This window comes from Xiphophorus couchianus, chromosome 7 (assembly GCF_001444195.1).
Source record: "Xiphophorus couchianus chromosome 7, X_couchianus-1.0, whole genome shotgun sequence".
In the NCBI taxonomy this organism is placed as follows: domain Eukaryota; kingdom Metazoa; phylum Chordata; class Actinopteri; order Cyprinodontiformes; family Poeciliidae; genus Xiphophorus; species Xiphophorus couchianus.
This window is the reverse complement of record NC_040234.1, coordinates 4,521,626-4,544,921: the sequence shown is the minus strand read 5'-3', so window position 1 is coordinate 4,544,921 and position 23,296 is coordinate 4,521,626. Positions and strand designations below refer to the sequence as shown.

At 42.3% G+C, this 23,296-nt stretch overlaps 1 protein-coding gene across 6 annotated transcripts in view; it reads right to left on the bottom strand.

Moving 5' to 3' along the window:
• lrch1 (leucine-rich repeats and calponin homology (CH) domain containing 1) overlaps positions 1 to 18,853 on the bottom strand; it is an 83,686-nt gene extending 64,833 nt beyond the window's left edge. For all 6 annotated transcript variants that reach the window (XM_028022963.1, XM_028022966.1, XM_028022960.1 and 3 more), the window contains exon 1: positions 18,467 to 18,853. In XM_028022963.1, coding sequence (XP_027878764.1) covers positions 18,467 to 18,692 — 226 coding nt within the window. In that variant the 5' untranslated portion in view covers positions 18,693 to 18,853. The remainder of the gene's footprint in view (positions 1 to 18,466) is intronic.
• Positions 18,854 to 23,296: the final 4,443 nt, after the last annotated feature.

Sequence of the window (23,296 nt, the reverse complement as noted above, 5' to 3'; positions counted from 1 at the left end):
AATATGGCATCCTGAACAATTACTGTAGGTCCAAACATCAAGATACAGTCTCACAACTTCAAAGTCTGATAGTCTGGTAGACTCGGATTGAGCAGAACCCAAAACTTGCGACATTTGTTCCAGTTTCAGCTGATGTGGTTCTCTCTCACACTGCACTGTGTCCAATGAACCAAATCCTGTGAGCAACCTGTTCCCCTCCTGGCCTGTGGTGGCGCTGCACCAAGAACCACTGAAGGAAGCAACACCAGAGCTCAACTTCCTTCTTGATGAAATATAAACACAAATGGTGTCAGATTTTAGCGGTTGTAGGATTTCTGTTGTCACTGGTAGAAAACCAGGAGCCGTTTCTAGCACTAGAGCTAATCTCTCGAACCTGTTATGGTTGTATTTACCCAGAATGCCCTGCACTGTAGTCACTATTTTGCAGATGCATTATGAAAAGATCAGTAACTTTATGCAATTAAGTAGCAGTTAGGTTTCCATGTAAAATCTGTTAACAGAAGAATCCAGGACAACGCAGAGGGTCCACTGTATACTCATGAAATGATACATAATGTGAAATGGGATATAAAAAAATTTAAAAGTAATATTCTTCACCAGGTGTAATCTAATTAAACAAGAAAGGCATTCAAAAACTTAAAACAGGCAAAAATGTGTGAATGTGATACAGACGGTTGTGGTGGAGTGATTTGGAGAAAGTTTTATTTCTGCCAGGAAAAATAAGAAGACAAACCTTCGATCAAACTAAAAAGAGGTGATGATGAACAGATAATAAAAAAAATAAAGATAAAAAAAAGGGAACACTGAGGGGAAAAAAGGAAGTCGGTTGGCAGAGACATTAACAGGATTAGAGGGGGGTAGTTTCCTCAAACTGGCAACCCACCAGGCATACTGATGACACAGTCACTCACACAATCATCATCAAATGCAACAACAAACCCCCACTGCTGACCCACATCTCTCTCTGCTGTCAGCAATTCACTGCAATGGTGTGCGGGGGTGTGCGCGCGCGTGCGTGTGTGTGTGGTCGCTGGCATGGCTTCGGGGGATGGCATGCCAACTAACCACCACCCTACTCCTATTAAACACAACACATACACGTCAGAGCCCTGCCACAGGGAGTCACAAACATAAATGTGGCTCTACAGTAAATCTTGTGGGTGTCGTCTTTAAAATTCAGCATATTTCCTCTGAGGAGGGAAAAACAAACAGGAAACTGGAAGGAAGGAACACGATAAGAAGAGTGATTTAAATGTGGAGATGTGCTTCCTTAATGCAAGAAGAGCATCACTCAGAGAAGAAGAAAAAACCCAGAACAAAATATACAAAATATGTTGTACGTTAATATTAATCCTATTAATATTATGTTGCTGTAAAAATGTTGCTAGAAGAAAAAAAAAGGGAGTTGTTAGAGGGAGGAAAACTAAGAAGTTTGAGGTTAGAATGGCCTAGTCCAGGGGTCAGCAGTTTTTTCAGTTCAAAGAGACACTTTTAGCCTTGCTGCTACAAAATAAAACTCGTCGAGAACCACAACAAACGATTTTCTACAAGCGTACAACATAAACACTTATTGTGAAAGCTAACAAAAGTATACTAAAATGTATTTCTATTTTCTGATTTTATTAAAAATGAGTCCTCTATTCCAAAAGGAAAAAATGAGGTGAGACCTTTCTATCAATATGGAAATATTTAAAATGACCATTTCAAGTTACATAATGGTCACGGCATAATAATACAAGTACAACCTTTCAAAGATCAGTGTGTTATCCTTTAAACCCGGAAAATACTTTAAATATCCAAAACAAACAAACATAGAAATGAAAAAAACAAATACAATGAAGTATGAAGTCTCTGTAAAGTTTTCCTTCAAAATAAAAGGGTTGAGACCAAAACACCAGACTGAAGATTTTTGTGATTCAGCCTTTGGTAGAACGAGAAAGAGAAAAGGAAAAAAATGAATTATTTATTTTTAAATCAACAAATTATCCAGCTCAATTTAACTGGCTGACGTGATCATGGGATTAATGGATTTATTGCTTATTGTGACAGGCTTAGCAGCTTGAAAAGGTAAAAAATTACAGATCTAAACACTTGCAGATGTAACTGCAAATATAAATAAATATAAACACACAATTTATTTTCCCTTTTAAATAAAAAAAATCCTTCTACTTAACTCCTATCCATACTTTGGACTGTACCAGTCCAATAAGTATAATCCTTATAAAATACAGAGCTAATGTGGATTTCAAGAGAAGATAAATGTAGTAGATAAAAGCAAAGCAAAAAAAAAAAAAAAAAACGCACAAAAACCCCACCAGTGCTCTAAAAGGTCAGCTGCAGGTCACACAGACGGGCTACGTCTCTAACACGTTGATGCTTCAGTTTGCAAAGGCGATAGCTGAACTCCTGCTTTGCTTATTTGCATTTGTTTGCCCTCAGATCAGCAGCAGCAGCTTCTGTTTCCAACCAGAGGCAGCAACGCAACGACCATAACATCTGCAAACCGGGTACGACGACACAACGAAACACACCCTCAACAAGTGAGCTGAAACCCACGGCAACAGCCTCCCGCTCAGAAACAAGCGTGTTCATATTCCTGTTCAGTCCCATCACGCTCACAAAACACCATCACAGTGGGATTTAGCCTCAGTCGGTGGGTGCAGGTGATGAGTTTAAAGGGGGGCACATTATGCTCCATGAGGATTAAAGCAGCAGCTTTGATCAATCTGTACGTGGATTTATTCCGTCGTGTGTGTGTGTGTGTGTACCTATTTATGTATGCTGTGGTGTGCTTCATGGTGAATTAGGGTAAGCTTGAAGCACAGGGATATGGAGAGCATGTGTGTTTATCACAGTGAACCAGTTAAGGATACGGTTGTGTATCTGGTTGCTAACATGGTGCCAAAAGCATGGAAGTGAGGACAGAGAGATGTGTGTGTGTGTGTGTTTTGGCGGGGAGTCTGGCCTACTTTGGTGGGATTGGAGACAGTCTGTGTTTATTTATTGAAGGGGATGCAGCATCTATGAGGGCACACTTCTACATTTTGGAATTTCGTCCTGTTTTACAGTTTTGTCACAAATGTAGACTACTAAACATGTCAACACCTTTTTTCTTTCTTGTCCAGTTCATGACCCGCTGTCTCTTTAAACGCCTAGAAAGATCTGTCTGCATGCAACCGGGAAGAGCCGCAACAGGAAAACCACAACGTTCCAACAGTCCCCGTGTTGCACTGAATCATGGAGAAAGTGAAATAAAGTGTTGATTTGTTTTCCCAGTAAAAGTAATCCTATAAGTTAGAACCAGACAAGTGAGAAATCTATGATTGTTACACCTCACAGTCTAAACTCCATCCAATTGGGGGCCTAAATTGTGTCATTTCTTACATTTTCGCTTTCATACTGCACTGTGTCAAACAAAACCAAACACTTTAAGAAAACTGTTCCCCTCCTCGCCTGTGGGGGCACTGTGCCACGAACCACTGAAGGACACAACACGACAACCTCAGAACAACTTCCTTCTTAACAAAATGTAAGCAAGAATAAAGTGACGTCAGATTTTAGTGGTGGTAGGATTTCTTTTTTTGTCATTGTCAAAAGATCACGAGCCATTTCTCCCACTAGCGCAAGACACGCACGTTTGTTTAGTTTGTATTTACCCATAATGCCTTGCACTGTAGTCCACTTCTGTCGGCTTGGCATTCTGATATGTATTTGAACCGCGCCAGATAAGAAAGTTGGCTGGACGATAAAACTGTTCCAGTACTTCTCACGATAAATGATATTGTTGTTTTGTGACCATTTTCAAGTAATATTGAATTATGGATTCTGGCATAATCCAGGTGATAATCAATCACCTGGGTTCTACAGGATCCTGTGCCAGGTGTGAACTGTAGCTCAGTCTTTACATCTGTGGGTTTTCTCCAATAATGCAGCAATACATGTGAAAGAAGTCTGATGTGTGCTTTGTTCATCAGTATTTCTGCTCCACAGAGCAACTGGAGAGAGACTGGCTGGTCTTTGATTTGACTTCACCACATCACTGCCGCTGCCATAATGACACACGTAAACATAGGCCAAATATGAAAGCAGAGATCCGCTGATGGAAAAGTTCAAAACATGTAATGTTGCGTATGATGACATCATTGTCACGGTGTGAATGTGTGAAGCCTGACGACTAGAGCTGCTATCAGGTATAGAGTTGTTGAGAATCTCCTCCAGGTGAACACTGAGGTATTTGTACTCCTCAACCATCTCCACTTCTCCTGTGAATGAAATGGTGTCTGACGTAACTGTGTTTCTTTTGAAATCTACAATAATCTACAATAATCCCCTTTGTTTATGCGCAAAGTGCTCCTCCAGCTCCCTGGGCTCACTACAGAGTCAAGACTGTCGTAGACTGAGGCAAGCATGAAAAAATAAAATGGGGCCAAATTTTCTGCACCGACTGCAAATTCAAAAACTTTACTATACTTTAACTATACGTTAACTTTACACCAATTTCCACAAAATCCTAAGATTCCATCTTGTTTTATTTTTTTCAAGCCCAATATCATGTGAACTGGGTGTGTTGTTATACCCAAGTGCAACTTACACAAAATCAAAACTATTAGGAGTTTAATGACGGGGGCCAAAAATCTCTAATTGAAAGTACTCAAGGGTCGCCAAATTTTCTTTTTTTTCTTAACAAAAACTACAAAACCTTTAGTAGTCCAATTTATGTATAAAAAGTCTAATTTCTGTAAAAAATTAGAAATAAACATTATGATTTGGCAAAAAACAAAAATAAGTGTTTTGCATGTTGATCCAGCTAAAAAAACAAATAAACATCAACCATATTTTTAATTTTTGGTGTGTGTGTGTGTTTGATTATCTCTACAGATATTTATGACAATAACGAGAGCATGATATTGCTTAACCTTTATTTCGCCAAGTTTAATTAAAGGGCTTGCCAGAGTTGGCTTTCTCGTGAATATCACTGGATGTTTGTGGTCCTACATATTATTAAATTAAAAGCAAAACATAGCTGATAACATGTTAATGCTCTTTTTATTTCAATTAGATTTTAATTTACAACATCTTTGAAAGGCCTCACCTTTTTACTGTGCATCTCCGTCAAGTGTCTGAGGTGGCAAACATCTATTTTGTATTTGCAGTTGAGGACAACACTGAGCGCCTCAGCTTAAAGACATCCATCCACCCAACTAGTTGAATTCAGACAACAGACTAGGCTAGTTCAAGCCAAGTGTTTTTTTGAGTTTTTATGTGTGAAATTGTGACTTTCAAATCACAGCCTTCCAAGTCTGGGTTCATTTAAGTTCACAAATAAGAGCACTCTGTCTGTTAGTCTTTTTAAACATCTTTCACCTCACATAAAAATAACTCCTCTGGGTCTAACTGGAGGAATATCCTCTCATGGGAAAGTCAGAACATGAATCGTTCAGTACCTCCCAGGCCCTAAGGATAACATTACTCCTGCAGAAAATGATTACTACTGTGACTAAACATGGCATGCTAAATATACAAATTAGCTAAAGTTGCATAGCTACAGTTAAATTTAAAAGCAGATTAGCATAGAGGCTCTTTCAGTTCCCATCGTCGATGTGCATAAATGACGATGAGGCTGCTGTGATCCCGATGCCAGACCTGCTCGATGAAAAGCGTGTTTGGCTGGCCTGAGCTGCAGATCTTTGGTGTGTCTGACAGGAAGACATCTGCGCTGTAGACCCCTGAAAACAATGAGATGGGGAGCGGCCATTTCCTGTCACTTGACGGGGGAGTGGGCCAGAATCTTGGCCTTCACCTCATTTTTTTTCTACTCATCCGTGATAAATAGGACAAGGGCATATTTATGACACTCCAAATCACCATGAGTGCCATTAGGGTTGATCCAAGATAAACATTCTTGGTTTTAATCAAATTCCTTCTGTAATTTTGACTGGAAAGACGAATAGTAAAGATAGGAAAAACACTTTCAGCCATCCGACGAAATAATTTTCCGTCTTCATTTGCTGTAATGTTACAGATGGATTCGGCACTTTAGTCCGTTCGGTCTGACAGGACTTCTCAGGTTTCGTCTCTTCTTCATCCAGATGAGATCACAGCTGTCTGGTGTCTCTGTAGCTGTTCTCTCCTCTGAGGGAAAGCCATTACTCGCTCCATTAGCCGCTCCTTCAGCGGCTTCATTCGCTATGCATGAGCCGCCGACCCTCCCCCCCCCCTTACAGGCCCTAGGAGCACAAATCAATAGGAGGAGGTTTAAGGTGACGATGAAATCAACAGGGACCGCTACAGATCATCATCATGAGGTCACAGGTCAAGGTCAGGCAACACGTCCCAACTCACACTGCATGCTAAGGGAAAACCTCCAGCAGTCGGTATTTTCTTACCGACTATAAATTGTACCCACAAGCAGAACAAAGCAGTTGGGTTATAGCGCAGCTACAGGGCTGGTGAAACGTTTAGATACACGTACAAAGTCTAAATCCCTAGTAACTTTGGCTCTACATTGTTTTACATTTTAAAAAGTGTTTCGTCACGCCACCTGCACCCTCAAAATGTACCCTACCAATATCCTGACAACGAGATCAAGTTGCTTCTGAAACATTCTCAATGAAACATTAATCAACATTCTGATGTGTAACGATGGCACTTGACAAAATCTAGCGATTCAATTATTGACTGGGTGTTCTATGACTTTGTATTTTTGCGGTTTTATGATGTAAAGAAACAACTGCCTTACAAATAAACTTGATTGATTAATCAATTGATTGATTTTGGCCCTATAAATGTCATTTTAATCTCCGATGACTAGAAAAGAATCTATATGAACGTCATCTTGTGCCCCTAATTCTTCCAATTATAGAGGTTGGTGACTTGGAAAAACAACAGCTCAAATCCAACCTTACAGGTTCCAAATGAGGGTCTAACCTTTTCACCGGCGCTGTACGAGGAAGTGAGTTACCAAGGGTGTTCGTTTCCGTGCCAGCTGTCATTACATTCAGGTGTGGCGGGAACTCTGAAGCGGATAGCCCCTCCTCTATCCAACGCATTCCTTAAACTCCACCGCTTCCTGTGTCCGCGCACGTCTGTGTGCAGGGAAAAGGAAGGGAAGGACGAGCGGTGTGGCAGAAGAAGTGAGGGTGGTGAACTCATGGGAGGATTATCTGCCTCAGGCGCACATTGGGCGTCTGTCCATACAGATGAAAAACACAAAGTGTTGACATCTTACTGCTTCTGTCCAACACCACTAACTGCTGGTTGTAGGTTTATGATGCCGTATGACTGAGTGAACTAAAAAGGACCAGAATGCAACTGAATCACTTCTGTCACTGGATTGTTGCCAGTGAGCACTGCTATCAGTTCCACTTTTTTATTTTGTCTCACCCTTCAAGATCGTTAACATACTTTCAACCAATGAAGATGCACTACCCCAGTTGAAATGGTAGTTGAAATGAACAATGTTCAGATGTAAATGATACTAAAAAAACAAACAAAAAAACAGAACTCCATTATACTTCAAACAGATATAAACCAGCGTATTTCTGTCTCTTTTCTGAATGCATTCTCAATGGATCAGACTGTCATCTACACTGTAAGATTTTTTTGTATAAGCCACAGATATGCTCACACTCAAAATAGCAAGTGGTGCACCGATAAATGGGCCTTAAGTTTGGGTGATCAATGATTGGCCAATACTTATATCGGCCAAACCAAATTCATCCATCGATCTTCCCCACCTCTACAAAGGTCTACAAATCAGTCACTGCCCCATTTTGCTCTGCCAGGAGAGATGAACCCACCAGGGTAACGTCTAGTATGTAGTATGTCGTTAACAATAGGCACCCCACTGTTACAAACGTAGCAACTTTGTCATAAAAAAATAATCGGTATTGGCAAGTCAGGGTTTGTAATCAGCAAGACAATTGGTGCACCCCTAACACCAAACGCTTTTACAGTAGAATAATCCTTCATTTGTTCCTGGGGTAATTTATCTGCATCAGCATGACAAATGGTACTACACAAATAAACACAATACACTACGGAAGTATGAAAAGACCAGAAAACCTTTAACTGGACTCGAGAATCTTCCCAGTGTTTTAGGTGCCTGTGAACTCTACTGAGCTGTCCCACAGACAGACAAAACAGATATTGCCTCTATCAACACATACACACACTATAATGACACTGTGTCCAATGAAAAACTGCCAAACTCTGCAGAAGTGTGTATTGTATGGTCTGGGGCTGCGAATGTGGTGGGACACAGACTGCCGGCTGTACTAATGGGAACACACACACACACACTCACATGGTCTCCAAAAGGACACAAAAACAAACACACTGTAACACTGTAAATAACTACTGACTGCTCAGAGGAACTGACAGTAATAACATACCGTACATATGACTGAACAGCAGGCGACCCTGTTAACTGAAAATCATCTGGTAGTTTCTGTTTCCATTCCTCTGCAGCAGCTCTGGGAAGGAATGATTTGCAGGTGAAGTGGATGTAAAGTGGATTTCAGAGGAACGACTGGTCGAACACGGCATCTACAAACTAGTCTGCTGAATTTGTGAAATCTGGAGGGAAAATGCAGAGATGACTGTAATCTTTGTCGAAACAAACAGCCGATCTGAGCTCACCGTGCATTTAGGGCTCACCTCCCAAATGGAATGTAAAACGAGTCAAACTTAGCTCCAGGGAACCTTCGGCAGCTGATTTGTTAGAATGAATAACTAGCTCTGAAGTCTAGATCATATTCAGCTCTGGGGTTTGTGTGTTCCCAAAAATATTAAAAGTGTAAGAATGTTTAGCAGAAATAGACAAGAAGACTAAAACTAATTCATAAAGTGGTGTTTTCCTGAAGATGGTTATCTGGCAGACTGAATCATTGGACTTCCCCAGAACTCTCCTGTTTACATGATAATCTGAGCAGCGTGGCAGTTGCTCCTGCGCTGATACCACATGTGGGAGCTGACTTACCGGTCGGGTAGCTTTTGGGAATCACATCCCTACACCTCTCTGTTCCTGGGCACCACTGATACCTTCTAGTTCAAGAGTTTCTGGCAACTCCAAAGCCTCAGGGCCTCCAGACTGCCTACCCACTAACACTTTATGTCATTAAACTGGGTTTACATCTGCTAATGACATGATACTACATGTACATCCCCACCAGCCCTGCTTGGTTCATTTTATTCAAACTCTAGTTTGTTTGTCTAGAAAGTCTGGTTCATTTGGGGAGGTGTGAATGTAATTCAACTCTGATGCTGACCACAACATAGATCTCTGGTCCCTCTAAAAGTCCGTGTCTCAGTTTAGTTGAAGTGAATTCTGGAGAAGTTTGAATGTCAACGCTAAGCGGGCTGGAGGTCGCTCCAAAAGCAGGAAGCGGACTACCACAAAGGGCATTCTGGGTAAATACCAGCTAAACAAATGCAAGAGTCTAACGCTGGCTTGATCGTTGTCTTTTACCAACAACAAAAGAGAACTCCAACAACTGCTTAAATCCGACGCCACTCCATTTTTGTTTCCATTTTGTGAAGAAGGAAGTTGTGCTCAGTGTCTTCTTCTGAGGTTTTTGTGTCATTTCCTTCAGTGGTTCTTGGTGCAGCGCCCCCACAGATGAGGAGGTGAACAGGTTTTTCAAAGGATTTTATTTGTTTGACATAGTGCAGTGTGCAAGTGAACCACAGCAGCGCCGCAATTGAAACACGTCTACCAGACTTTCAGGTGGGAAAAAGGCCCAGTACTTCCATACCCAACCCATTTCGTGACAAAAAACAGGCAATTTGAGGTTTTCGTGATGTCAAAAACTGGTTTTCTGAAGAGGTTTGATCGTTTAGGTTCCAAATATAGTCGGGTGTTTTGGTTGGGAGCAGAACGTCCGCTTTCTAAGTACAAGTAATGCTCCTCCAACAGACATGAAGGGATTTCCATGTTTTCTCCATCTCAAGACCTCAATTTTTCATGATGAAAGTCCAGTGCATTTAGGGCAAGAGAGCAAACCTTTCTACACACTCTGAACCCTCTGATGGCCCAGCATCCTACACTGCTGAAAGAACCACTTAGACAAGAAATTACACTAGGAAAGCTTTGTCAAGCTGTACAGTATGAAAATCACATCTGAAAATGTCTCTTTAATTAATGTTTTCAAGATTTTGTTTTTTTTTTACAGCTCTAGACTAATATTTTGCAGTAGTTGCACTTTGTGTTTATCTTTTTTTCTTAGGTGCACTAGCAGAAAAGCAAGGTGCAACCAAATTTGACAGACATCGCATTTAATATTGCAGTTTTACAGGTTCACTTTTTTTTAAACCACTGTAAATTAAAACAGTATTGACTTGTAAATGATTAATAGTCTAGTAAACATACAGTTCTTTATTTTAACTGTACAAGACAGGTAGCTTACTGAAAAAGGGCTTAAACTAATTTAATGAGCCAAATGTTGTTGTTACTTTTTTTTAAAACTTTTTTTGAATAGCAGTTTTGACAGGAAACAGTTGAACAGTGTATTCATGTCAGCATGTAATGCATTTTATGGATGCGCTGTGTTTTTTCAGTGTTTCAATTCAAAATGCATCAGAACCAGGGAGCCGTTTCTAAGTGGTCCATTTGCATATATTTTGTTAAGAAGTGAACACAGACATTGGGCCGAGTGGCAGCATGAGAAGCAGAGTGATTTTTGTTTTTTCTCACATATATATACACAAGTTCACATAAGTCTCACAGCGCTCAGGTTAGAGGCACAAATATAACCCCATAAATATCATCAGTGTAATACGGCGCAACCAGACGGGGTGTTTAATTTATGAGCACAACTGTGAGAAATATAAGGAAGTTTGACCATCTGACTAGAAAAGGGTGTGACTGCACAGAACCTGAGAGGTTGATGCCTAGCTACCAGAGTGCTGGCAAAAAATGTTTGGACGGATCTTAAGTTGAAGAAAAAGATTCCAATCTTTCTTTTCATTTTCTTGCTTCATCCGCTGACAAGCCTAGCCTAGGCTAGCCTTCTCGCCTCAGTCTGTTTGGCCTCATGTGAGACTTTCAGTGTTGGACACTTAACCTTTAAACTTTTTCTCCAATGAACTCTTTTTTTGTCGTTTGCACTTTTGAGAAAATAGGTCGCATTCACGACCAAATTGGTAATTCTTTGATGTTTTTTTCTTAAATAACAATAATAATAAAAAATAAAAAAAATCAAAGAATTACTCAAAATACACACGGTGGGCGAGTGGACGCGTAATGCGATGTGCAGTATACTCAAATACAACGTATGTCTAAAATGCATTTTAAAATTGATTTTTGAGCATTCTGAATCGATTCAGTAATCCCATGATTAGGAATTTCAATTCTTTATAGAATTAAGTTTTTTCTGCACCTCTAGCATCAGCCAATGTCAGTCATGTTTTAAAAACTGAGATGATATTAAAAACGGTAACTGTGTAAAAAGGTAAAATACAACATTTTAGCTTTTAACCTAATTTTTACCCAATTACCGATCTACCCATATCGGTTATTGGTATCGGTTACCCAATAACCGATATGGGTAAATCAGTTATTGGCTGTAACAGCAATACTGGATAATGACACCAAGTTTTCATATGGTGTATTCCTAATAATTATAATTTATATAAAGAAACAGGCCAAACAGCAGCTAAACAAAGACGTTATATCTCCTCTTTTTTCCTACAGTTTATTTTCAAACTTCCTTTCAGTTTTGACCACCTAGCCACCAAACAAAGCTTGTTCAGAGTAAAAACCCACCTTCAGCTAATCAGAAGGACTCAGTGGGAGGAACGTTTAAAGTTGCCAGCTCTACTTCGTGTTTCCAGACAAGCCGAGGCTTGTGTTGCTGCTGACAGTTGCATGCATGCGCTGCATCGTCTTCTCTGCGCACTAAAGTTGAACTCTATACATGTAGGTCTGTGAGTACGAGTGCCCTCCCACCCCACGTGTCCGTCGGTCACGGTGACTCACTCTGCTCTTTCTCTGCTAATTTTGTTTCGTCGGCGGGTGCGTGGGGTGAGAGGAGGGGGGGTTGGTCTCAGTTACCATGTGATCAGAGAGATTTTCACTCATTTTTCTCAGGCCTCGCTTCAAGTCGCATACCTTTTCTTTCCTGTTTAGGTGTGAGTTACACCAAGCCTGAGAGCGTCTGCGCCCTGGAGGCTGCAGAAGTCTGCTTGGCGACATGTTTCCCTGCTCAGCTTTCCCATCGGTTTGTGAGAAATGAGGCATCACAAGATGCTGGACGACGGCTTGGGGGGGCGGGGGAGATCCGGATCAGGCCTCGCTGCAGGGAAGCTTCCTGCAAGCAAATCTTGGCACTTAGGTCAGTAATTACAGTGCAGTCTGATCCAGAGTTAAGACTCCGTAATTAAAAACAAAAAACAACAAAGCAATGCATTCTTTGCTGCAGCTGAAAACAAGCAAATATCAGATGAAAATTTGCTGCACAAAGCCGACACGTAAAAAATTCTAACCAAGACAACGACCCGGTTAAGCTATAAAAACACAGTCGACACGTTCTCACCCGCTTTACTTCAACTCCCCACGTCTCCATCCTGTTTCTGTTATTAGCCGTGACGGTCTTACGTAAGCCGCGCTTCGTTTCAGAGCGCCGAGATAAAGTCAGAGCCGCTCCACAGCTGATGACGGCGCGGTCCGCGCAGCTCTGAGAGGAGAGCGGACCGCATCCAGGGGAGGAGAGGAATTTCATTTTGTCTTGCTTCTCGGAAAAGCAACATCTGTTTTTAAATTCAACTAGAATGTGTGTGGGGTTTTTTTGTTTTGCTTTTTTTTTTCTTTTTTTTTAAATTCCTGTGAGGAGTTTTTGACCAGGATTGCAACAAATCGGCGTTATGGGACATGTTGCAGGAAATGTTGAAGCAGCTAAGATTTTTAAAGAGCAATGTTGTGACTGAGCTGTTGCAGGTTTTTTCCTTCCCCCATTCTTTACAGGCTCTGCTTTGCAGAAAAAGAATGAGGAAGCAGGACCTGCTTTGTTGAGTTAATCTTGAGAAAAGTTATTTCTGCTCGCTAGTTACTAGATGAAGCTAAATTCAGTTATAAAAAGAAAAACAAAAGAAAAACATTATTGATGCTGATGGCAGTGTAGGGAGGATTTCCTGTAGCAGTCTGTATCACAGTAATTTCTGCAGAAGCCTCTAACTCGAGATTAGTAATTTTCGTCTTTGCACATTAATCCCGGCTCACCAGCACATAGGCCTGTCACAATCACAAATTCTGCAGGACGATAAATTGTCCCAGAAGTTACTGCGATAAACAATAATATTGTTGTTTTCGGACTATTTTCAAGTAATATGAAGGTAAAGGCATAATGATTCAATTAGAGGGTCTCAATATTCAATAAACTTTAAATTCCATTGAATGCTTAACACTCCTCCATGGGCTGCCACCTTATCGTGGTGGAGGGGTTTGAGTGCCCCAATGATCCTAGGAGCTATGCTGTCTGGGGCTTCATGCCCCTGGTAGGGTCACCCAAGGCAGACAGGTCCTAGGTGAGGGACCAGACAAAGTGCAGCCCGAAGACCCCAATGATGAAGGAAAACCTTGGACTTGGTGTTCCCTCGCCCGGAGGCCCCACTCTTCACCGGTGAACCCTCCCTTCACCGGGGCCCCACTCTGGAGCCAGGCCTGGAGGGGGGGCACGATGGCGAGCGTCTGGTGGCCGGGCTTTTACCCATGGAGCCCGGCCGGGCTCAGCCCGAAGAGGAAACATGGGCCCCCCCTCCCATGGGCCCACCACCCGTGGGAGGGGCCAAAGGGGTCGGGTGCACTGTGTGATGGGTGGCGGCCAAGGGAGGGGACCCTGGCGGTCCGATCCTCGGTTGCAGAAACTGGCTCTTGGGACGTGGAATGTCACCTCTCTGGTGGGGAAGGAGCCGGAGCTAGTGCGTGAGGTCGAGAGGTTCCGGCTAGAAATAGTCGGTCTCACCTCGACGCATGGCTCTGGTTCTGGAACCAGTCTCCTTGAGAGGGGCTGGACATACTTCCACTCTGGAGTTGCCCAGGGAGAGAGACGTCGGGCAGGAGTGGGCATACTTGTTGCTCCCCATCTCGGCGCCTGTACGTTGGGGTTTACCCCGGTGAACGAGAGGGTAGGATCCCTCCGCCTACGGGTGGGGGGACGGGTTCTGACTGTCGTTTGTGCTTACGGGCCGAACGACAGTTCAGATTACCCACCCTTTTTGGAGTCCTTAGAGGGGGTACTGGAGAGTGCTCCTCCTGGGGACTCCCTTGTTCTGCTGGGGGACTTCAACGCTCACGTGGGCAACGACAGTGAGACCTGGAGGGGCGTGGTTGGGAGGAACGGCCCACCCGACCTGAACTCGAGCGGTGTTCTGTTGCTGGACTTCTGTGCTCGCCATGGATTGTCCATAACGAACACCATGTTCAAGCATAAGGGTGTCCATATGTGCACTTGGCACCAGGACACCCTAGGCCGCAGTTCGATGATCGACTTTGTCATCGTTTCATCGGATCTGCGGCCGTATGTCTTGGACACTCGGGTGAAGAGAGGTGCGGAGCTGTCCACTGACCACTACCTGGTGGTGAGTTGGCTCCGGTGGCGGGGGCGAAAGCCGGTCAGACCTGGCAGGCCCAAACGTGTTGTGAGGGTCTGCTGGGAACGTCTGGCGGAATCCCCTGTGAGACGGAGCTTTAACTCCCATCTCCGGCAAAACTTCGAACACGTCCCGGGGGAGGTGGGGGACATGGAGTCTGAGTGGACCGTGTTCCGTGCCTCCATTGTCGAGGCGGCCGATCGGAGCTGTGGCCGCAAGGTTGTCGGTGCCTGTCGCGGCGGCAACCCTCGAACCCGTTGGTGGACACCTTCGGTGAGGGATGCCGTCAGGCTGAAGAAGGAGTCCTATCGAGCCTTTTTGGCCTGTGGGACTCCGGAAGCAGCTGATGGGTACCGGCGGGCGAAGCGGCATGCGGCTCGGGCGGTTGCTGAGGCAAAAACTCGGGTGTGGGAGGAGTTTGGAGAGGCCATGGAGAAAGACTTCCGCACGGCTTCGAGGCGATTCTGGTCCACCATCCGGCGTCTCAGGGGGGGGAAGCGGTGCAGCACCAACACTGTTTATAGTGGGGATGGTGTGCTGCTGACCTCTACTCGGGACGTTGTGGGCCGGTGGGCAGAGTACTTCGAAGACCTCCTCAATCCCACCAACATGCCTTCCACTGAGGAAGCGGAGCCTGGGGACTCTGGGTTGGGCTCTCCAATCTCTGGGGGCGAGGTCGCCGAGGTGGTTAAAAAGCTCCTCGGTGGCAAGGCCCCGGGGGTGGATGAGATCCGCCCGGAGTTCCTTAAGGCTCTGGATGTTGTAGGGTTGTGTTGGTTGACGCGACTCTGCAATATCGCATGGACATCGGGGGCAGTTCCCCTGGATTGGCAGACTGGGGTGGTGGTCCCCCTGTTCAAAAAGGGGGACCGGAGGGTGTGCTCCAATTATAGAGGGGTCACACTCTTAAGCCTCCCTGGCAAGGTCTATTCAGGGGTCCTGGAGAGGAGGGTCCGTCGGATAGTCGAACCTCGGATTCAGGAAGAGCAGTGTGGTTTTCGTCCTGGTCGTGGAACACTGGACCAGCTCTACACCCTCAGCAGGGTCCTGGAGGGTGCATGGGAGTTCGCCCAACCAGTCTACATGTGTTTTGTGGACTTGGAGAAGGCGTTCGACCGTGTCCCTCGGGGAGCCCTGTGGGGGGTTCTCCGGGAGTATGGGGTACCGGGCCCTTTGATACGGGCTGTCAGGTCCCTGTATGACCGGTGTCAGAGTCTGGTCCGCATTGCCGGCAGTAAGTCGGGCTCGTTTCCGGTGAGAGTTGGACTCCGCCAGGGCTGCCCTTTGTCACCGATTCTGTTCATCACTTTCATGGACAGAATTTCTAGGCGCAGCCAAGGTGTTGAGGGGATCCGATTTGGTGGCCTCAGGATCTCATCTCTGCTTTTCGCAGACGATGTGGTCCTTTTGGCTTCATCAGATCGTGATCTGCAGCTCTCGCTGGATCGGTTCGCAGCCGAGTGTGAAGCGGCCGGGATGGGGATCAGTGCCTCCAAATCCGAGGCCATGGTCTTGAGCCGGAAAAGGGTAGAGTGCCTTCTCCGGGTCAGGGGGGGTGTCCTGCCCCAAGTGGAGGAGTTTAAGTATCTCGGGATCTTGTTCACGAATGGGGGAAGAAGGGAGCGGGAGATCGACAGGCGGATTGGCGCAGCGTCCCTTCTGAAGCTGCTACCCCCGCGACCCGACCTCGGATAAGCGGAAGAAGATGGATGGATGGATGGATGAATGCTTAACACTGAATCTGGGAGATATTTTAAATATCCAAAATAAATGAATAAAAACAACAAATAAAATGAATTATGGCGTTCTTATAAATAAAATGGTCCTACAATACAAATAACGGTGTAGTTGAGCCCAAAGCACCAGACTGAAGACTTTTGTCATCCAGGTTTCAGGAGAAACAGAAAGAGAGAAAAAAGATCAACTATGCAAATGGATATGCTTGAATTTGTTTCCATTTATCAAGTGATTAATTGATTTATTGCTTATTGTGACAGGCCTACCAACACATAAGATCGGGTGACATGGACTTAAAGTTTTATTTGATATGATGTAAAGCACTTTGAAATGCTTTGCTGCTGAAATGTGCTATACAAATAAAATTTGATTGATTGCAACTTGTTGTACTATTGCAAAAATGCTAAAAGTGATAACAACTATTTATTACTCCTTTTTTTGGTAACAGTCTGGTTATGACTGTGTGTCACACCAATTATAACCCCTCCAACACGAACACTGCTCCAGGAAAACATTCCCATGTGCAATACTTTACTTTAGTCGCATATAAAAAGTCTGATTTGTGACACTAAACTGCGCACAGTAACTGCATTTAATCATTTTTTTAAACTTATTGATATCTATTAATATTCTCATTGAAATAAATTGTATATGTTTAAAAAATGTCAACACAGATGATTTTGAAGGATTTAAACAGAATTAAATGGAATTTATCATGACAACAACAGACTGAAATTCATATAATAGATGTATCACGATAAATGATAAATCATATGATAAATGCCCATTCCTACCAACACAGTGCCCTTTGACCTCAAAGATCACACCAGTAACCCCTCGAGGCTGATCCAATACAAAACAAGTGTCTCAATGGCACTAAACATATGGAATGGTTTAGAATAAAGCATATTCATGTGTCAGAACGGCCTAGTCAAAGTCCAGAACTAAATCCAGTTGCGAGTCTGTGGCGAGATGCAAAAGGACGTTTTGCCTAAAATCTCAGTTGTTTTGCAAAATAGGACAGACAAAATTTTCACTAATTTAAAGTGATGAGAAAAATAACATGGATGAGTTCAAAAAGGTGTGAATATCTTTCACAAGGCTAAATATGTAGAGATGCAGCGATTCGATACTAATATCAGTATCGGAAAAAAATTCTAGATTAGTTATCGGTGACAATGTGCCCAATTTGAAACAAACGATTTGCTTTAAATGCAGCAAACCATTTGAAAGAAGGTTTGTTGCAGTTTATTTTTTTACACTTTTAACCGAAGTAGTCAACCTATTGTTTTAGTCAGTTTCCTTATTATTTGTTTTACATTGGATGTTGGACCAAGCTTGTAAAGCAATGGGTGGATTTAAGTGTGCTTTTCTTGTGCAGAGGTATCCAACAAACCTGCAATTCAACACATGTATGTCTGTTGAAAAAAAAAGAAACATTTTAGTTTAGAACCGATTTTTTTCTGCATCAGAGCGGCATCAGCCGATGAACCTCAGACATCGATATTGGGAGTGAGAAAAGTGGGTCGGTGCGTCCCTTCAAATATGTAGATCTGAATATGAAGCTGGAGACACGTCTTCAGGATCAACGGGAGCAGCTTTGCAGAAAAAATGCAACTAATAATTTTTTGGGGAGAACTGCTTGGTACACATGAACTTGTCAACATGAAGCAACTGTTTTCAGAACAATCTGACGCTGTGTGGGTCCCTGATGCCTCCCGTGCTTGTTTACAACTGGACATGGACAAAAAAAAAAAAAAAAAAAGGAAGGAAGTGGAGGGGATTTCCACTCAAGGCCCACTGTTAGCAACCAGTGCCCACGTCCACTGCTGTTTTGCATAAACCTTCTGCAGGACCTTCAGTCATTTCACCACGAGGTCATTAATTACGAGGCTTAAATCGTTGTGTTGACTCATTGGACAACTGCAAAAGTTGCAAATGCACATAGGACCAAAACACACACGCCTTCTATCTCTCCTTGCAGCTTCAGGTGTAAACATGTCTGCGTTCATTATGAATAACGGAAACGTCACCGCAGCAAGTAAAGCAGCAAACGGTCTTTCTCCAGCGCTGCAGTCCTGCTACTAGTGGCACCTCTCGGGACCCTTTCACTTCAGAAACAACAACGCGGAGAGCACCGTACCTGCCTCCACCGTATCGCTCAGGTCGTGGTTGGCCGCGGTCCGGGGAAACTCCTTCAGCTTGCGGCAGCTGAGGTTCAGCACACCGCTGGCCGCCGCCTCCTCCAGCGCGCGCTCCAAGCCCCGGTTGGGAGGCAGGTTCGCGCAGCCGACGTGAGGCTGGTTAGACGGGGGAGATCCGAGCTGGGCGAGGGGAGGGCGAGCCGACTCCGGTCCCAACGTCGCCATAATCTTCCGCTTCTCCGCCACGCGTGCGTCCGGTGATATACAGGTGGGAAGCGCGGATTCGACTTCCCCAAAGCCTGCCGTGCCGTGCCCTGTCGCGCGGTGAGATTCCCAACAAACGGCGCCGCGTCTTCCTCTCAGTGTGCCCGTTGCGTCAAGATTTGCGGATGCGAGAAGAGAGCGACATCCGGTGCCGACCTTCAAAATAAAACTCTGCCGTCAAGCTGTTAATTTGTGGCCAACAGTTCTGAAATAATGTGCCGTTTCAAAAATGTAAAAGCAAGACAATTGACAATGTTGTCTAGGTTTGCTGGCGCATAAAATGACTTGTTTCATACACGTTCAGCACTATGTCAGAGAATTGATGTTTCTCCTAACTTTGACAAGTTCTGGTATTCCTCTTGTACCTTCTAAAGGTGCAAACACGTCAGACCAAATATTTATTTACTCACACAACAGGTTCTATTTGTAAGACAAACTACTTTTAGGTTTAAATTGGAGTTATATTGATTTACTCATTGCGGCTGCGCAGTTGACCTTTCATCGCCTCAAAAGCAGAACTGAAGCTGAAGTTTCTTGGTAAACAGCGACCTCTGCTGGTCAAAAGGTATGGAGCTCTTCGGACAGCTACCGAAAATATGATAGAAAAAATAAATGAAAATTAAAGTATGCAAAATAAGTGTGGTGTCGCAAAACCACCATCACCACTAATGATAATATTATTGCCATAATAATAAAAATAATAACAATATAAAGTAAATGTGTACAATAAACAAAATAAGTACAATAAAACTGTCATTACTCAATTACAGTTTTAATTGAGTAAATAATACAATATTTATTTTGTATTAATAAATATCTTGTATTTATTAATACAAAATAATTAATAATATTTAACTTGGGACAAAAATTTCTAAAACTTGACCAGAAACAGTGCTTTAAATATCAACAGAAAAGGAGTACAACACTGAGTAAATAATGGTAAATTACCCAATCAAAACTGGGTTCTTGTGTTTCAATAATAACAATTAGTAATCCTAGCAGAGTTTTAGCTCAATAGCCAAGTATTACCAACAATACGTACTTGGAAAGATGTTGACTCTAAGCATCTTTCTTTTTTGCTCCAGATTTACCAGATTAATTAAGATTTAGCTCACAATATTGCAAGTGGTCAAAAATGACCATGCAAGTGGAAAACTTGAATTTTCAACTCTTTACCTTTTTATCTCATGTTAATTTAACATGATCAGTACCTTTGAGATTCCAAATTTCACTTTTGAGAGAGTTCTGGCCAAGACAACAGCATAAAAGTTCCATGTTAAAAACAAAGAGGATAATAAATGTTTATGGATATGGTAGACAATGATTAAACCATTTGGCTGTAAGTTTGAAGGAGTCAAAGTGAAACTTTGAAACTTATGAACATAGCACCGGCTGTCAAGCATATATGAATACAACAGATTTTGATTAGAGAGATATTTATTCAACTCCAATATATTGTGATCATTCAGTGTCAGTCACTATATGTTACAAAGCTGAAGATTTCCGGATCTTTAAATTAAGTCACATCCAACTTACCAGTGATCCAGTTCCAAAAGCTTTACATTTGTGGGTTTGCTAACTGTTGAGTTTAGGGCCCACTATTAGCAGAACAGACCAACATCACTGTATGTCTCTGCCATATTTATTGAAACATTAAAGATAATTTTCACAAACATATTGCAATGTGCAATCTATGTAATGTTGGATGATATGAAAACCACCAGAAATACAAGTAAACATGTTAGTATGTCAATGTTCTCTTATCTTTTAAGTACATGGCAGCCATATTGGATTTGGAGGTTGGGGTTGGTGAGAAACCTTGCATTTTTAAAGTGTAAATCACAACCTGATTACGGTTAATTTTTCTGACATGAAATTTAAAAGCACCAGTTTACAGAACAACTATCTTGCTATTTGGTTATAGGTTTGTTCGCCTGCTGCTAAAGTTTACAAAGATAATTAACATATTTACAATTCATTAGAAATTGTTGTCTTTTGCCAACCTAATAACTACTTTTGTCTTTTTTCGATTGTGGCAGCATGTCTATCATATGATAAAAAGGGAAAGAGGGGTGACGAATTAGCCACGCTATATGCTAACCCATTTAGCTTAGCTGAGTCGCTTAGTCGCGACGTTTAGCAATAAGCTTATAGGTGTAGCTTATATATGGGCTACAGCTTACAGATAAATGGAGCCTAATTATTTAAATGCTTTTAAATTATATGCATATATATTTTTAACTGGTTTTTTGCACCCATAGCTATAAAAAGCTTTGTTTGTACCAACTTCCCTGAGCATATTTCAGTTTCTACTCACTGTGTTAGCATTAATGTTTGTCTTTGTGCCACTAATGTTTTCCTCCTGCCTCAGTGCATAGGCAAAGCAAGTTATTACATTGGTAGTTTTAACCCTAAAGGTCTAAACCACATTTATAACTTTGATAAATTTTTGAATTGATTAGATAAAACCCACATTGAATCTCCAAACTCCCTTGAATTCCTCCAGGGTTTTTTTTTTGTTTTTGTTTTTTTACTGTAATGGCCTTAATGTAGAAAACACAAAACCGTGATGTCACGGGAAAGAAATATTATGCGTTAAAAAGAAAGGAGTAACTCACACTCCAACAAGGTGTTATTCGCTTTCTAATCGCCCGTTTTATCAGAAATATGACAAACTGTGAGAGGTAGTGTGGGAGAGTTGAGTGTAGGCGTCAAACTGAAAGGCAAAAATCTCGTTTACATTTCCATCTTCTCAGTGGAATCATAATAATAAACTAGAAAATTCCTGAAGAAATTTAACCGGGGCCTGCCAAAGTGTGGTGGTCAGTTTAGACACAGCGTTCTGATGCTAAAAATTAGCATCAATGCTAAGCTAAGGTAAAGAATTACACAGTAGGATGTGGAGAATCACAAGAATGTTGACTAACATGGACTTGCACCATTGAGTATGTTAAAGTAAGTGTATCAGTTGAAATGAGCCAAAATGCTAATGTTAGCATGCATGCTGTGAGTAGCATGTGGGGTATCACTAGCATGTTGTCTTACATTCACCTCCTCCATTGAGTATACTAAACATAGCTAATGTATAAGAAATAGCTAAAATGCTTATGTTAGGGAAAAGGATCATAGTGGGAGGAAGTGAAATACTAATGTTTGTGCTAATGTTAATATACTGCCTTGCTATGCAAGGCAGTGCACTAACCTAAGAGAGAAAGATAATACAGGCTAATATTAACCAGAGGGGAGTATTAAGGCTTTTCTTTTGAAATTTTAAGTAAGCTTAATTTTAAATGTCCAAACTAATCCCGTGAGTAACAGTGATTGGGTTAAATTGTTTCTATAATGCCCAAAAGAGCAATTACCTGATGTAAAAATTGTCAAGGCTTTTATTTTGAAATTTTCAGTAAGCTTCATCTTAAATGGCCACACTAATCCCATGTCTAACAATTGTTGGATAAAATCAGTTATAAAATGCCCAAATCACAAGTAGTTCTAAAGGCTCAGTCCTCCTCTGTAGTAACTGACAGTTCCTCCATGTTGTAGTTCTGACATTCAGCTCTTTTGTAGGCACTGAGTGTCCGCCATGTTGTAGTCCTAACCTTGAGTCATTGTAGTTCTAAAGAGCAGCTCAACTGTCATGTGAGTGAGACAGAGAGGGAGAGACAGTAGTAAGTTGAAGTAGTAAGTTTTTCGGAAAGACCTGAGAGGAATATTCAGGCTTTTATTTTGAAATTTTTAGTAAGCTTCATTTTAAAGGGCTACACTAATCCTATGAGTAACAGTGATTGGGTTAAATCAGTTATATAATGCCCGAAAGAGCAATAACCTGATGTAAAAACTGTCAAGGCTTTTATTTTGAAATTTTCAGTAAGCTTAATTTTAAATTGCCACACTAACCCTGTGTGTAACAATGGTTGGTTAAAATCAGTTATAAAATGACCAAAACAAAAAGTCAGGCTCAGTCAGCCTCTGTTGCTATGGTAATGAAGCCTGTCTGTCAGCTGTGAGTGAGACACACTCACAGCTGACAGAATTCTATCTGTTTGAGCCAGCCAGTTTGACTGAAAAAAGCAGTCCGAACAACTCCTTTCCATTCAGGAACCGTGATACATATTCGAAAACCGTTTGAAGCGTATTAGAGGGCTATTTGTCGTCTCCTATAGTCCCGTGATTCATATCTCTACCTCACTCACATTATTAACAGCGATGAGAGAAAGATGATGTGTGGTGAGGTCTGAAATTTTTCAGAAATATATGGAAGTGAATCAGGGAGAGCGTCAGTTATCCTGGCACATGATTTCGCTCTGAAGCACCTTGACAGAAAACCATAAGCCCTAGTGAAATTTTGAAAACATTTTACTGGAGCAGGCATGCTTATCAATGTCATGACCGAGTTTGATACCGATATGGCGATATTTGTGGGCCTGACGGCGATTTCAAAATTGTTTTGGGGTCAAAAATTCACTTCATTTCACACTCTGCGTTTCGGCATTTGGAAATTTTGCTCGTTTTTCGCTTTTTACGTCGCCATCGTAACTCCGAATACCGCTACAAGTAATAGCTCC